The sequence below is a fragment of the Ochlerotatus camptorhynchus genome, unplaced genomic scaffold, assembly GCF_037179485.1.
Source record: "Ochlerotatus camptorhynchus isolate MF236.1 unplaced genomic scaffold, CSIRO-AGI_Acam_v1.1 ptg000102l, whole genome shotgun sequence".
In the NCBI taxonomy this organism is placed as follows: Eukaryota; Metazoa; Arthropoda; class Insecta; order Diptera; family Culicidae; genus Ochlerotatus; species Ochlerotatus camptorhynchus.
In genome coordinates, this window is record NW_027040592.1 from 3,523,913 (window position 1) to 3,537,961 (window position 14,049).

The 14,049-nt window shown below is 43.5% G+C and overlaps 2 protein-coding genes across 5 annotated transcripts in view; one reads left to right on the forward strand and one right to left on the reverse strand.

The window, feature by feature from the left end:
- Positions 1-14,049, forward strand: part of Lrp4 (LDL receptor related protein 4) — a 100,902-nt gene that overhangs the window by 66,301 nt on the left and 20,552 nt on the right. For all 4 annotated transcript variants that reach the window (XM_065219273.1, XM_065219272.1, XM_065219274.1 and 1 more), the window contains exons 4-5: positions 13,351-13,801; positions 13,867-13,991. In XM_065219273.1, coding sequence (XP_065075345.1) covers positions 13,351-13,801; positions 13,867-13,991 — 576 coding nt within the window. The remainder of the gene's footprint in view (positions 1-13,350; positions 13,802-13,866; positions 13,992-14,049) is intronic.
- Positions 9,784-11,279, reverse strand: LOC135699035 (uncharacterized protein K02A2.6-like). Its single transcript, XM_065219216.1, has one exon. It carries the CDS (start codon positions 11,236-11,238, stop codon positions 9,784-9,786), a length of 1,455 nt encoding a protein of 484 aa, XP_065075288.1. The 5' UTR covers positions 11,239-11,279.

Consider the following 14,049-nt stretch of genomic DNA (forward strand, 5'->3'; position numbering starts at 1 on the left):
TTATTTCCAAAGTTGCGAAGGATTTTTCGGACCCACATTGTTGGAAGTCATTGTACTGTCCAATTTTGGAAAATGCGTCCGTCGTTTGGCATCCTCACCACGGTTCATTCGTCTGGCACTGAGAAACTTGCCGGGGAGTGATCCTGACAATTTGCCGCCGTATCCTGATAGATGCCAGCTGTTGGACTTAGACACACTGGAACAATGACGGAATGACAGCAATCGTTGCTTATTGTTAAGCTGTTGAATGGTGAATCTGATGCCCCCGAACTGATTGCAATGTTGAACTTTCGTGTGCCAAGCAGATCTCTTCGGAATACAACGTTACTGCAACCAAGTTTTCACCGAACCATGTTTGGGAACAACGAATCAATCACCGCGTGTAAATTGTCAGATGAATTATTTTAAATACAAATTCAAATACAAATATGGAGTCCCACTCCTTTCAGTTGCTGGTGAATAGCGGAGTTCCGAAAGACAGCAGTCACAAGGCATGATTGCAGGGAGATGCCACTGCCAGACAGTGAGAGATGGAATGTAAACACACATATACATACATACATGCTTGGCATACACAGTTTTGGTCATGAACTGCTCATTTGCTGATAAATTTGCACACAGTTGACGAAATATAGTTCTTTTTTAGGCAGAAGATAGAATAGAGTTTAAGCTTTAAAAAAAAGTAGATTTTAATTCTAGTAATAAACCGTATTTGTTTTTGCGTTGTAAAAATGAAATGAGAAATGCTCGCTGCACATCTCGGACTTTAAGTGTAAAAATTCATTGGTGTTGATTCAAATGTTAAGATTTACCTACTCTTGGCATATCTATAGTAAGCTGTGATCTTTATCAATCAATTACTTTAAAGAAAAACAAATTTCAACAACTGAGTGAACAGTTATTAACAAATGAGCAGTTGGTGTGTACAACTGTGCATGCCAAGCATGTATACATACATACATGGCTCAGCAGTCTTGAATTTCAAATTTCTCGGTGGACGCTTCGGTCTTGGAGCGAGAGCGGCGAAGCGACTGAATCGAAGAACGTTTGGTACTTTATAAGACTGTTGACGCTTAATGTGGAAATCACAAAACATACGGATTCAGTATAATACTAAGGACACAGACAAACAGACATAACACATTGAATATTTTTCAATCAAAAACATCGTCGCTAAAAGACTATCGCCATCTGTTGAGTATACTATGATGGGTAGTACGCTGAACAGATGGCGGTAGTGTGTAAAACGCAAGAATTATTGAATATGCGCGCCACAGGTGGCGGTACTACCAACTAAAAATATTTAAATTGACCGTTGAATGCGTATTCGATGAACAAATTGCCAGTGTTATGCCTGTTTGTCTGTGCTATGAACATATTTATATGCATGAGATTTTACAGAACTTTCAATTTACAGAACTTAAAAAAAATAAAGTACTTTAATCTACGGGCAAATAGATCACCGGGGTAATATTGATCAAAATGCCTTTAATTTTTAGCTGTTCCGTATAAAGTTTTCGGTTAAAGAAATCAAAAGAAATCTGTATAGCATTTCATCAAGCTCAAATTTTGGAAGAATTATCAGCACCTTCCTGAAAATCCATTGAGCTTGGTGGAGTTCTTAGTAAGAAGGTTTAAATGCATTTTTTTTTCATTTCAGGAGCTTCAGTTTTAGATTGGAATAAACTGGAAATGAAAACTGTTGTCTCTTTAAACACGTGGTACCTATTCTTGGGGCAAGACAGCTTTCGATCATCAGTATAATCGGAGTTAATTTGGAGTAACTCTGAGTAACTCGCATTGCTCATCAACATTTACACATAGTAACCTGGTTGTTGTGTTGAAACCGATGTTTCTTTTTTCTTGATTTGTTTTCCGTCGATCTTGTTTTCCATGCTGAGCACCAATGGTACCGACGTCAGGGAGGCAGCTCCCATACATGAACCCTACCTATCGACCCATCAACCCATGAACCGGGGACCAACGGTTTTACTTCCCTTCCAAAGGAAGGCGTGATCAGAGATGTTATGCCTCAGAACATCCCGGCGGCGCCGACTGGGATTGAACCCAGACCTACTGGGGTGAGAGGCAATAACGCCTCCCACTACACCACCAGCGCCGCTAAAAGCGATGCTGTCAAGCAAAGATAATTCAGTGGCAACATTTCAAAGGGGCGTAATTTGTATTTGTAAATTTGTAAAACGTATTTCAACATTTTAAGCGGTGCCTTGTCAAACTAAAGCTTAACCGAGAACATATTTCGGGAATGGAAAGGCTATTGCACTTTCGTATAGCAGGCTGCGAAACATTAGCAATCACATAATACGGATTCTGATGGACAATCACAAGAAGGATTCAGGACAGTCCCAGAGGGATTCTGGACAATCCCTAGAAGACTTCGGACAATCTCTGGGAGGATTCCAGTCAATCGAAAAGGGGATTTATGACAGTCTCCGGAGGGACTCCGAACTAGCCTAGGGGTGATTCCAGACAGTTATCAGAAAAGATTCCATACACTCACAGTACGGCTTCCGGACAATATCAGAGGGGACTTCGGGCAAACCCAACAGGGATTCTGGACAGTCAAAAGGACGATTTCAGTAAAAATTAAGAGGCATTCATGACAGTCCAGAGAGAATTCCAAACAATCGCAGAAAGGATTCCGTACAATTCCAGGGAGATTTCAGACAATCTCAGGGAGGACTACATGTATCCCAAATGGAGGATTCTGAACAGTGTAACTCTACTGTCTGTATCCCGGTAAAAACGCTCAGTAGCAAGAAACCTCTCGAGCTGTGTCTCAAGGTCGGCTTACTACTGGGTAATCTGGAAGGGCTTCGCGATCCTCATGTGCAGTACTGTCACCTGACTAAAAGCTATGAAAAGTTTGAGTGACACAGTAATCAAAGGGTGTAAACTAATTATTTATTAATAAAAGCTATAGCAGGTGTGGATTGGATTTCTAATAGTAGTTCTATTGAATTTTATGGGTGTACAGTGGGTTTTTACTATGGGGGTTTGACGTACCGGTACTGAACTGCTGCCGTTGATTCTGCTCCGCCGAAGACTACTCTGCCGATGTGCGAGCGCTCGCCGATGATCCTTCGTACGACGAGCTTGAATTTACTTGCTAGTGGATCGGTCAACAGATCGACTTGACTTGATGGCGATCTGCGGTCTCCTGGCGTCTACCCTCCTTGACGAAAATCACCAGAGTCCAGGCAAGGCCGGAGTGACTCTGCTGAGAGGGGTCCTCTTTTGCGTTTAGAGCCGTCTTGGCCCGAGGAATGCGGCGATTTTGACCTTGCAATGCCAAAGCGAAATGATGTCCACTAAGGACCAAATATCCAACTCGTGTGCTTCCTGACCGCTGGCGCTGTACCGAATGGTACCACAAAAAGGTCCTGATTGAACAGATAGATATTCCCGCGATTCACCACTCACTTTATATTACTTTAAGGACACTTGGTTTTAACTATCCGAAGCACACGAACGCCAGATACTGATTGAGGAATAGCGGTTTTCGTTCGCGCTTTTCCCATCCCATTGCTCTTCTCGTGAGACGTCATTTTCCACCCATTTTGAAATCATAATTTCGCCCGAATGTTGTTGTACCTACTGATAGAATACTCATACCCACTGTACTGCTGTAAGGTTTTATACAATTTTCAAATTTAAAAACAATTAATCCTACTAACAAATTAACAATTTTATACAACGACTACTAACCCTACTAATCCAACACCAAATAACTTTAAGAGACGTGACGGTACATTTAACAAATATGCACAAATAAAAATCTAATATGTTTTGTAACAAACGGTTACAACAGTTCTAAGTAGCATGACAAAAAAGAGATTCCTGTATTCCTTCGATGATCGCTCATGTAAGTGTTGGAATAGAATCAACTATGAAGATGGCCAAAACTAATCTAAATATTGTGAGCTGGGATAAACAGCTACATAAAAGACCGCATTTGTCAATATTCCACTTGTGCTAAATGTGGATCATCACAACAACACTAGGTGATGAAAATTTAATCCGTTTCTGATCACAATTTTCAATTGTCTTTTTTAAGAGAATCAGGAAGTTTCTAGTGACAATTGACCACTACTCTGACTTTTTCTACCAACATATTCTCGGAGATTTATATCGATCTTTCATGACGGAGGCTTGTAAGTTTAATTTCGCTGATCACTGTGCTCCTCAATTATAAATAATTAGTAATGTTGAGTTTCCTCATGTCAGAAACTAAAAATCACACCAACACATCTTAAAATCACACCAACACATCACGGAAAACTTCGAAGATCATCAATTCCTAGAAAGCAAAAGAGGCCCCTGGCCTGGACAAAAGCAATGTGACTTGGATCTTTTAATACATGAAAACTTCACTTAACTTGATAATGGTAGTGACCGGACACGCTAAATACTAAATTTTCTCTTAATTTAAAATATTTAAACAAAAAATTCTGTCAGACGGTGGTTGTTTCCAGAACTTCTTATGATGAAAAATACGAGACCACTTTGTTCATTTTTGAGTTAATGTGAGCAACTCAGCAAATATATTTACTCTGAGTACAGCTGTCTTGCCCCTTGTACCTATTACTGAAAATGAGTACAGTACCCGTTAGATTTTAACAACAAGCCCGAAAAATTAATATAGCCAAAGTCGAAGTTTTATTTTGAAATATAATTCATGATTTCGTTGATTTTGGTCCACCGTGAGTGATATTGATTTTGGAAGCGAGAATAGAAAAAAAAATATTTAGCTGAGTGTAGCGTATAATAATTACCCGACACCTGTACCAAATACTTATGTTGGCACATACTAAATAAAGCGCCGTAACTTTATACTCTGTTACTAGCGACATCTGTTGCAAAAATTAGCCATGAATTCATTTTCCCCAAAATCGATTGCCTGCGTGTTCTTGATATATCCGGCATTGATACTCTTGCACGAGCGTCCTCAGGGCCAGGATCTCTATTGTAGCAAATGTATGAATGCGAACCGAGAATAGGACACGCGTCCTTGTCCCCGCCGGCCGTCGTCCCACACTTTTTTTGTTCCATTCTTCAGCTTCCACGAGCGATGGCGCTATGCGTGGGCGTGAATGATACACTGCTGTGCAATAATAATAATAACAACAAAAATTATAGAAGCACCAGTGGCAAGTGCCCAGAAGCGAAGAAGCATCCATCACGGTGAATCACTGCTTGATTCTATGTATAGAGAGTTAGAAGAGTTTGAAAGCAGCGAGCGGCAGCCATTGATTGGGCTGTGTAGAGCGATGAAGGTCTTCGTCTTTGTGTGAACATTCGAGCTCGGTGGTGGAGAGCGATGAATGTAATCTTCCTACCAGCAGCGTTTTCGCAGTTGACACGAGGTGAAACTGCTGCTCACTCTGTCAACATTTGTTGCGTAGGTGGTGCCCGAGCTCGCCACATCGATTCATGGTAACTTTTCACCAAGAAGAAGTCTGGACATCTCAAATAGGTATTATTAGGTATTTTAATACGATTGGCTTGCCTCTAGAAAATGATAAACCTTCGAACGACATTTCCCCAATCGAATCATAGGCGGAGGCTGCTCAAAGGGAAAATCTGAAAAAAAGCTCTACACAGAAGGGGATTTGAGGGAAAGTTCGCAAAAAGAAACTAAAATTTAATGCGTTTCGCCATTCGATCAGAGTGGGCTGCGGGTGAGAGCGAGCTTGCATGCAAGTTCTGTGAGAGAGGGCGCTCTCTCTCTCTCTCTTCAAATTGAGCTTTCGCTCTTTATCTCTTCCGTTTTCTCCCAACATATAATGGACTGCTTTGCTCTGACGATGGGGTGGAACAGTGCTTTCGTGTTTGACAGTGTGGCGTATTGAAAATTGAAATAGGTTTTTTTTCTGAATGAGATCGGTGTTGGTGGAGGCTGAAGAAAAATCGACATTAAAATTACTTGCGTTTGATCACGTCGCCGTTAGGACAGCTACAATTCAAGGATGCTTTTTCCGAAGGGCGTATCTGCTTTTATAAACACATCAATTTGAGATTTGTCGAAACTCTTGGCTCTCCCACGGAAACTAACACCCCCATCTTGTTGGGGGAAACATGGTGGTGTTAGTTTGCGTGGACTAGCTAACAGTTTCGACAAATCGACGTTTGAATCTTTGTTTACAAATGCAGATATCAAGCTGAACATTGCTTTAGGTCCTAAGTAACTTTGATCGATTTTCTTCATCGACTTTCTCTTTCGTTAATAACTTAGGTATAGGGCCGTTTCTTGTCATGTTTGTCGTATTAGAAGATAGATAATAGCTTCTTTCGTCGATCTGTGAGCTGAAAATAGCTGGGAATATCTTAACATGGCCGTGAGGATGCAAAGAGAAATTCGACGAAGAGAATCTGCCAATGTTACTTAGGACCCAACGATTTATATAGCCTATTTTCAAATCCTGCATACGGAGCGGTTGGTACGGTATGTCCCCGCTCTTTGATTACCTGTGGATTAAATGTTAACCACTGTCTGTACTTATTAAGTAGACATGGTAAACATTCACTTCCACAAAAATTAACTAAACGCTACACAGTAGGCCTGGCCGCTTTATTGTTTGTTTCACATCCTTGATGTGCAGCAGGCATTAATAATGACAAGAAAAATGATAAATGTATTTCTATCATTTTCCACTAGACTAGACTAGACTAGACTAGACAATGTTGAAGTCGTAGAGCAGCAACTGTAAAGCCCAACGTTGTAGCCGGTTCGCCGTATTGGAAGATTGCCGTAAAAGCTCAACGCAGATGTCGCCACTGCATGATGATGATAATGTTGACAGACTGCATATAAAATTCGTGAAAATTATCGTTAAATCATAATTTTCATCAAGCCTGTGTAAAATCCTTCCAATATAACATTCGAATTGAAGAAGAAAACGTTTTTACGATCAGACTGATGTGCATCTTTGACTTTTCCAGTTGAACTTTCATAAGATATATTCATTTCATTTCGCGGCTCCATCAATGCTGCATCGTAAATATGATGTAAACAGAAGTAAATTGCTCAATTACTCACAATAAAGATGATTTGTCATCTTGTTATCACTTTGAAGACCATCTAGCACCATTTTATAGTATGGTGCGTGTTGAGTAAAGCATGTTCCGTTGCGTTTTCCGTCGAAAATTGTGAGTATCAATATGTTTGCTTAGAAAAGACCAAAATGAACATTTATTGAATATTGGCGTCCTATACAACCAATTCTCCATTACCACCAGCATGATACAACCTTTCCTAAGTAAATTAACATAATTTCCACTTTCATCTTAGTGGAAATCACACATATTCACCATTTTCCGAAAAATGCAGCTACGCAGGAGGTAACCTCTCCCTGTGGGTGCTAACTTGTTATGCATTATATTCCATGAAAACCTGTCCGATCCATACCGAAATAATAACAATAAGTTTTCAAACACGTTTTCTTACACGATTCAAGCAAAAGTTTCCACGGGAAATTATTAGTTTTTCTTTATCGACCGATTTGCCCTAAAAATCGTCTGTTTTACTTGGAAAATTTGGAAACTATCCTCCTTCTAGTAGTTCTCACTTCGAAATGTAGGAGGCGAAAGCTTGGAAAAGTTTCACTGCAAGACGCCAATAGACTGGGATGCCATTTTTCGACCCGAAGATCCGAAGAAGTGGAGCATGATCAGTATGTAGTGTGAAGCTCCGACCAAACAGCATCTTGTGGAACTTGGTCACAGCGAAGATAATCGCGAGCCCCTCACGGTCTGGCTGACTGTAGGCTTGCTCGGCGGCTGCCAGTGCTCTAGAAGCGTACTGCACGACCTTAATCGACCCGTTTGGAAACTTGTCGCACCAACTCCAACCGATGACGCATCCGCTGCTACCACTATCTCGCGTTGCGGGTTGTAGTGCGTCAGAAGCAAATCTGAAGTGAGAATCTGCTTGAAGGTGCAGAATAGAGTGATGCAAAATTTGAAATTTTCGCTCCACAATACTTAAACGATTCCAAATCGGATCCTGACTAACCTCTCAAAATTTGAACCCATTTGGTGAGAAACTGAGGTGGCACAAACTATTTGAAGTTTGTATGGGAATTACTATGGTAAAACCAAGATTTTTGTTCATGTCTATCTAATAATTCACCATATCGGTCTCCTTAAAAACCTTTAGCTTTGCTTCTAGGAAATTTTCCCAGCTACAACTTTGCTGAAGACCACTTTTTGATTAAATGCAAGGATCGAAAGTTATTAATGGTTCAATGCCCTGATGTCTTATGATCATGCTCAATCAACTGCTCCGCAGGCAACATTGGTGTTTCTGGGGCGTTGAATAGGACACAAAAATTATGGCTACTATGTCACACTGCAAAATACAGTGTTGCCTACAGAGCAGCTGCCTGATCATGTCATAAGTCTACAAATCTCTTAAATAATTAATAACTATTTCCTGTCTCGTTTTACATAGAAACAATCTTGAGCAAAGTTGTAGCTGAGAAAATTTTCTATAAGAATAGTTATCGAGCTGTTTTGCAGCTCAATATGGAAAAAGACTAGAAGGCAATGAACAAAAAGTTGAGATTTCCCATACTAATTTACATGTAAACTTCAAATGGTTTGTGTGAAGTCTGTTTCTAACCAAATGAGTTGTAACTTTTGGGGGCTAATCACGACCCGATTTGGAACCATTTAAGCACTGTGGAGCGAAAAAGTCAAATTTTGCATCAGTCTAGTGCAGAAGGCCTTGTCGCATTCCACTGACCAAACGAACTTCTTGTCGGCTTTGAGAAGCTCATCCAGTGGATATCGCAACGTACGCATACTCGGGATGAATTTCCCGTAGTAATTGATCGCTCCCAGAAACGATCGAACTCCAGAAACGTCTGTCGGCGCTGGCATGTTGCAGATAGATTCAACTTTCGCTGGATCCGGACGCAGACCTTGCCCGTCGATGAGGTGTCCCAGATACTTGATTTGACGCTGGCCAAACGAGCACTTTTCCGCTTTGATGGTGAATCCAAATTCCTGAATTCGACGAAGGACGGCTTGAAGGTTGCGCCAATGGTCCGCTTCGTTGACTCCGCCGACCAGAACATCATCGAGATACCCCGAAGTGCAGTTGAGTCCAGCGAGCATTGTGTCCACAAGCTGCTGAAATGCTCCGGGTGCTGCCATAACTCCCGGTGGAAGCCGATTGTACCGATAGAGACCTCGATGTGTGTTGATGGTGAGCAACTCTCGACAGCTTTCATCCACCTCCACCTGCAAAAACGCATCTGAAAGGTCGATTTGACTGAAGACCTTGCAGTTCGCCAGCCTAGTGAAGATGTCCTGCGGTAGCGGAAGTGGGTACTGATGCGGCTGCAGAGCATAGTTGAGGCCCGTGGAGTAGTCACCGCAGATACGGATTGCACCACTTGCCTTACGAACAACGACGATTGGAGCTGCCCACTCCGAGAAATCGACCGGTGTGATGATGTTGGCACGTTCCAGCCGGTCCAACTCCGCATCGACGGTACTGCACATGGCGTAAGCCACTGGTCTCTTCGGTCAGAACACTGGGGATTTACATTCCCTCAACGTGAACTTCACCTTGGCCTTCGAGCACAACCCTGGTTCATCATTGAACACCGCTGGAAAAGCTGCTTGGAGGGAGCTGATCGATGTTGGATAGCTGCTGATTTGATTGCAGAACTGATCCATAGGCACCGACCCGAGGTTAAACGTATCGATTAGGTCCAGTCCAAGCAGATTGAGCTGCTGCTTGACCACGAAAAATCAACCTTGATGCTTCTCCCCTTTGATTGCAACTTCACAGGAACACTGAAACTCCAGCTTCAAGGGTTTGCCCGATGTAGTAGTGGCTTGAATTGTTACAGGACTTGCTGTGGGTTTTCCGATATGCCGCCATGATTGCTCGGAAATGACGCTGATATCCGACGCAGTGTCGAGTTGGAGACTGATCTGCCTGCCGTTGACTTCTGCTTTCACAAATCTCCTACGCTTCCGGACGTTATTCACCTGCACGCTTCTGGTTACCATCGGCTTGGACGAGTACCGCTTGCCTGGAGATTTCACCTTTTTGGCGCTTGAGCAATACCCGTCTTTGTGGGCCACCTGACCACATTCCTTACACCGATTTTTGAGGAAGGGGCAGTCCTTGGAATAGTGCATGGCGCCACAGTTCCAACAAGGCGTTGCTGGAACGGCACCTCGCTGATTCGGGGATCTTGAACCTGGTGATCCTCGTCCTGAGCGGGAATGCTTCCCACCGAACTGCTTCCGCTTCAATGCTTGCACTGCTGTCGACGAAGACGCTGCCTCTATCATCGCCGTGTCGTGCCTGAGGTTCAGAAGCCGTTGACCTTCGTCCAAAATCTGCTCCAGCGTGATGTCATTCCGCTCCTCGATTCTGCTCAGCAACCTGGTTCTGACCTCCGCATCGCTTTCCGCTTTCAACCCGCAGACGAACACGAGGCATTTGAACTGGTCCTCCGAAAGCTTCCCAAGTTCGAATTCGACACACAGTTTGTTCACCCGGCAGGCGAACGTTTTGTAGTCCTCAGTGACTTGCTTTGTGACTTGCAAGCACCGGTACCGTCTGCTAATCACAGACTCTGGCATACCAAACAAACTTTTCAGTTTACTCACCGTGTCATCGAACTTCACCTCGTTGGGGCTTTTCGGTAGGATGTAACTGGTGTACCTCTCGTGCTCTGAAGGACCCAACTTCCGTAGCAGCAATCTCACCTTGGCTTCATCGTCGAGGCAAACGGCGTCTTTGGCGAATAAATCCTGATAACGCGCGTACCATGCAACAAACGTGACGTTTTGATCCGGCTCGGGCTTCGTCGGCGCTTGAATGTTGATAGCCGACATCGCCGCCCGAAACATCTGCTCCTGCTGTTTCAAAAACGCCTGTTGCTGCTGCATCTGCATTTGCATCTGTTGCTGCATCTGCTGTTGCATTTGTTGTTGCATTTGCTGTTGCACCTGCTGCTGCATTTGCTGAAAAAAATGCAACATCGCTGGATCTATCGATGGAATGTTTTGTTGTTGTTGCTGCTGCTGGTGGAGGTGAGGTTGTGTTTGCTGGAGCATCGGCGGACGGATGATTGGGTTTAATTGCGGCTGGGTGTTCACTCCCGGTTGCTGGTTTTGTACTGCTGGATCCTGCTGCAGTCCATTTCCCGGCACTGATTGTTGCTGGGGTTCACTCCCAGGTGAAAACATACTGTCGTCCGCAATTCTTCTCCTCTTCCGTGAACGATACACTTTCGTACTTTCGGCCACACGCGTGAAATGTTCTCAATTAATTTCGTTTTTCCGACGTCGCCACTGTTACGAACGCGCTAACGGTGTGGCCGTGTACATCATGTACAATAAAATGAACGCGAACGTAAACTAGCAAATAAAACTTTATTAAAATGACATTGACTTGCGGGAAGCGCACACGATACAAGATGACGGACTCGAACATATCTAATGTGTTGTTCCTCTTTCTTATGCTGGTTCGCGCATCTACGGGTGACAGCTTAGCTGCTACCAGTGAGCTCAGCAGTGTTGGTGTTGGTAGCGATCGTTAGGGATGTCCATGTTCCCAACAGAAATGTTGCTCTTCATTGCAGCAGTGGAGATGTTCTTGACACATTATGCGATGGTCAAATTTACATTTGGAACGAAAGATAGGGTAGGATATTTTGTATGAGAGTCGAGCTACAGTGGTAGAATAACTCATAAATGTACATCAGTGTAAAAGCCTTGAGCCTAACGTACTATAATAACCCAGCACCGAATAATCAATAAAGATAAAACTATAATCTTAGGGGTTTCTGGCCAGGTTCGAATATCGGTTTTGCCGAGGATCTTCCAGTATGGAATTTTTCTCGTTTTCCCCTAAGTGTTTCCTCAGAAATTATTGCTTGCTATTCAGGCTTATACCTAGAATCGTGTGACTATCTGTCACTCGTGAGATGACCATAGTCACGTCGTTTGACGTGTCTCTCCCAGGCCTATTCTACTAGTCGTGTGACTCTGTCACTAGCGAGGTGACTCTCCATTTGATTTGCACGGGGATTCACCTCACTAGCTCAACTTGTTAATCGCAAGAGGCCCCAGTGCGATGGGTGGCCTACCGATCGCTGAGCGGTTCCCGCTTGACGACCCTAAGCATTTTTTTGTTTAGCAAGCACCACATTCCAATCCGGCAGAGATTAAGAGGTATCTTCTTGCAGGGATGGCTCTAAGTCCACACTAGGTACTCGACGCGTCGATTACATGACCGTCGTTAATCTATCCGTCCGTTCGAGTTCGTTGTTTGATATAGTTGTAGAGGATTTCAAAGGATGCCGGTGGCATTTTCTTCCTCTATCGATCAGGTTACGGCTTCGGAAAGGAATCAGTAATTCAAATAGACATTGAGTCAGAATCTTGTGGATCGGTTGAGATTGCTTGAACACTGTACACGTTTGATAACTTCCAGTTTCTCTTCACCTCCCGCTTCGAAAATGAAAATTCAAACACAATCACAAATGTCATTATAAATTCAGGGTTGCCAAACTCATGGGATATTGGCACACTTCGGCCTACTTTGAAAACTTTCGGCATAGCGCATGGCACAGCTTTCGGCACAGATTAAGGTGTGTAGAGTTGAATACCCCTTGTGATTTTGTAAAAAAAAATGCACTTTTCGCTCACAAACTTGTTGAACAATAAGTAAACAACAACACACATCGATGAACAGCTGATAAATTTCATCGGGGTAGACATGGCAACGAGTTGAAAGTGTGGTTATACTTTCTAGGAAACTGCAGTTCTCTGGACTACCCTGAACTTATTATAGTTTTTCAAAATTGTCTTGGATTTATAGAATTTGAAATTTACAGATCCTAGCACTGCTTAGTACCCTCTCACAAGATCTACAGATCTTTAAACATTCCCGAAAATTTGTTCTTTCTTGAAGCTTTTGGGACTGCCCGTGAGATCTCTGAATTTCCATAAAGCTAGCCTTTTTTCAAGTTTACAGAATTCTCCTAAAATTCTTTAGACTTCTCATATGATTTCACAACTTTGCCTCTGGTGTCATTTCGAATGGAAGTGACCTTTTCAAGTTAGGATTTGGTAAAAAATCTAGAATACGCCATTTTTCCAATTTTTTGCGAGATTCAAAATGGCCGAATTCTAACAAAAATATGAACGTTTGGCCATAGCAAACAATTACGCAATGTTTCATGCAAATCGGAGAAGGTTGCGTGTGATAGATTCGTCATTTGGCGTGTAACTGCCCAGCTACCTCGAAGACCATTCTAACTCTCCCTTATTTTCCCCCCTACCCACCATTTCCAGATGCACCCAGGACGAGTACCGCTGCCGGGATGGTTCCTGCATCTCGGCGTCCTTCGAGTGCGACGGCGAAGCGGACTGCATCGACGGATCGGACGAAAATTCCTGCGACCGACCCATGCAGGACTGCCCGGAGGGCGAGTTCAAGTGCAAGGGCACTCTGGGCGGCCTCGGGGGTCCCGGCGGTCGATGCGTCCTCAACCGGTTCCGCTGCGATGGGGATAACGATTGCGGCGATTGGAGTGACGAGGAAGGTTGCCCCAAGAAGCAGGTCATGTGCACGTCCAACGAGTTCAAGTGCGACGACGGAGACTGCATTCCGGTGCAGTGGCGGTGCGATGATAAGCAGGATTGTAACAACGGAGAGGACGAGAAGGGCTGCCCGGTGGACAAAATGGTCGGCGGAACCTGCTCGCCGGATGAGTACACCTGCAAGGATGGACGGTGTATACTGGTAAGGATTGTGTTGTTGTTGGGGCTTGGGATAGATGATACTGATTGAAGTTGTAATGCCAACAGCGCTCATGGGTTTGCGATGGAACCGCCGACTGCAGACGAGGTGAAGACGAACAAGACTGCGACATCAAGTGTGAGATCAATCAGTTTGCGTGTTCTTCCAGCAGTCGGAACAGCTCCAATGATCCGTAAGTATTCCGGAAGGTATATTCGACCTACATAAAGCTAACGAAAATTCCCACCTGT

Excerpts from the sequence above, each read along its gene's own strand:
- LOC135699035 (XM_065219216.1), bottom strand. The coding sequence starts at position 11,238 with ATGTTTTCACCTGGGAGTGAACCCCAGCAACAATCAGTGCCGGGAAAT.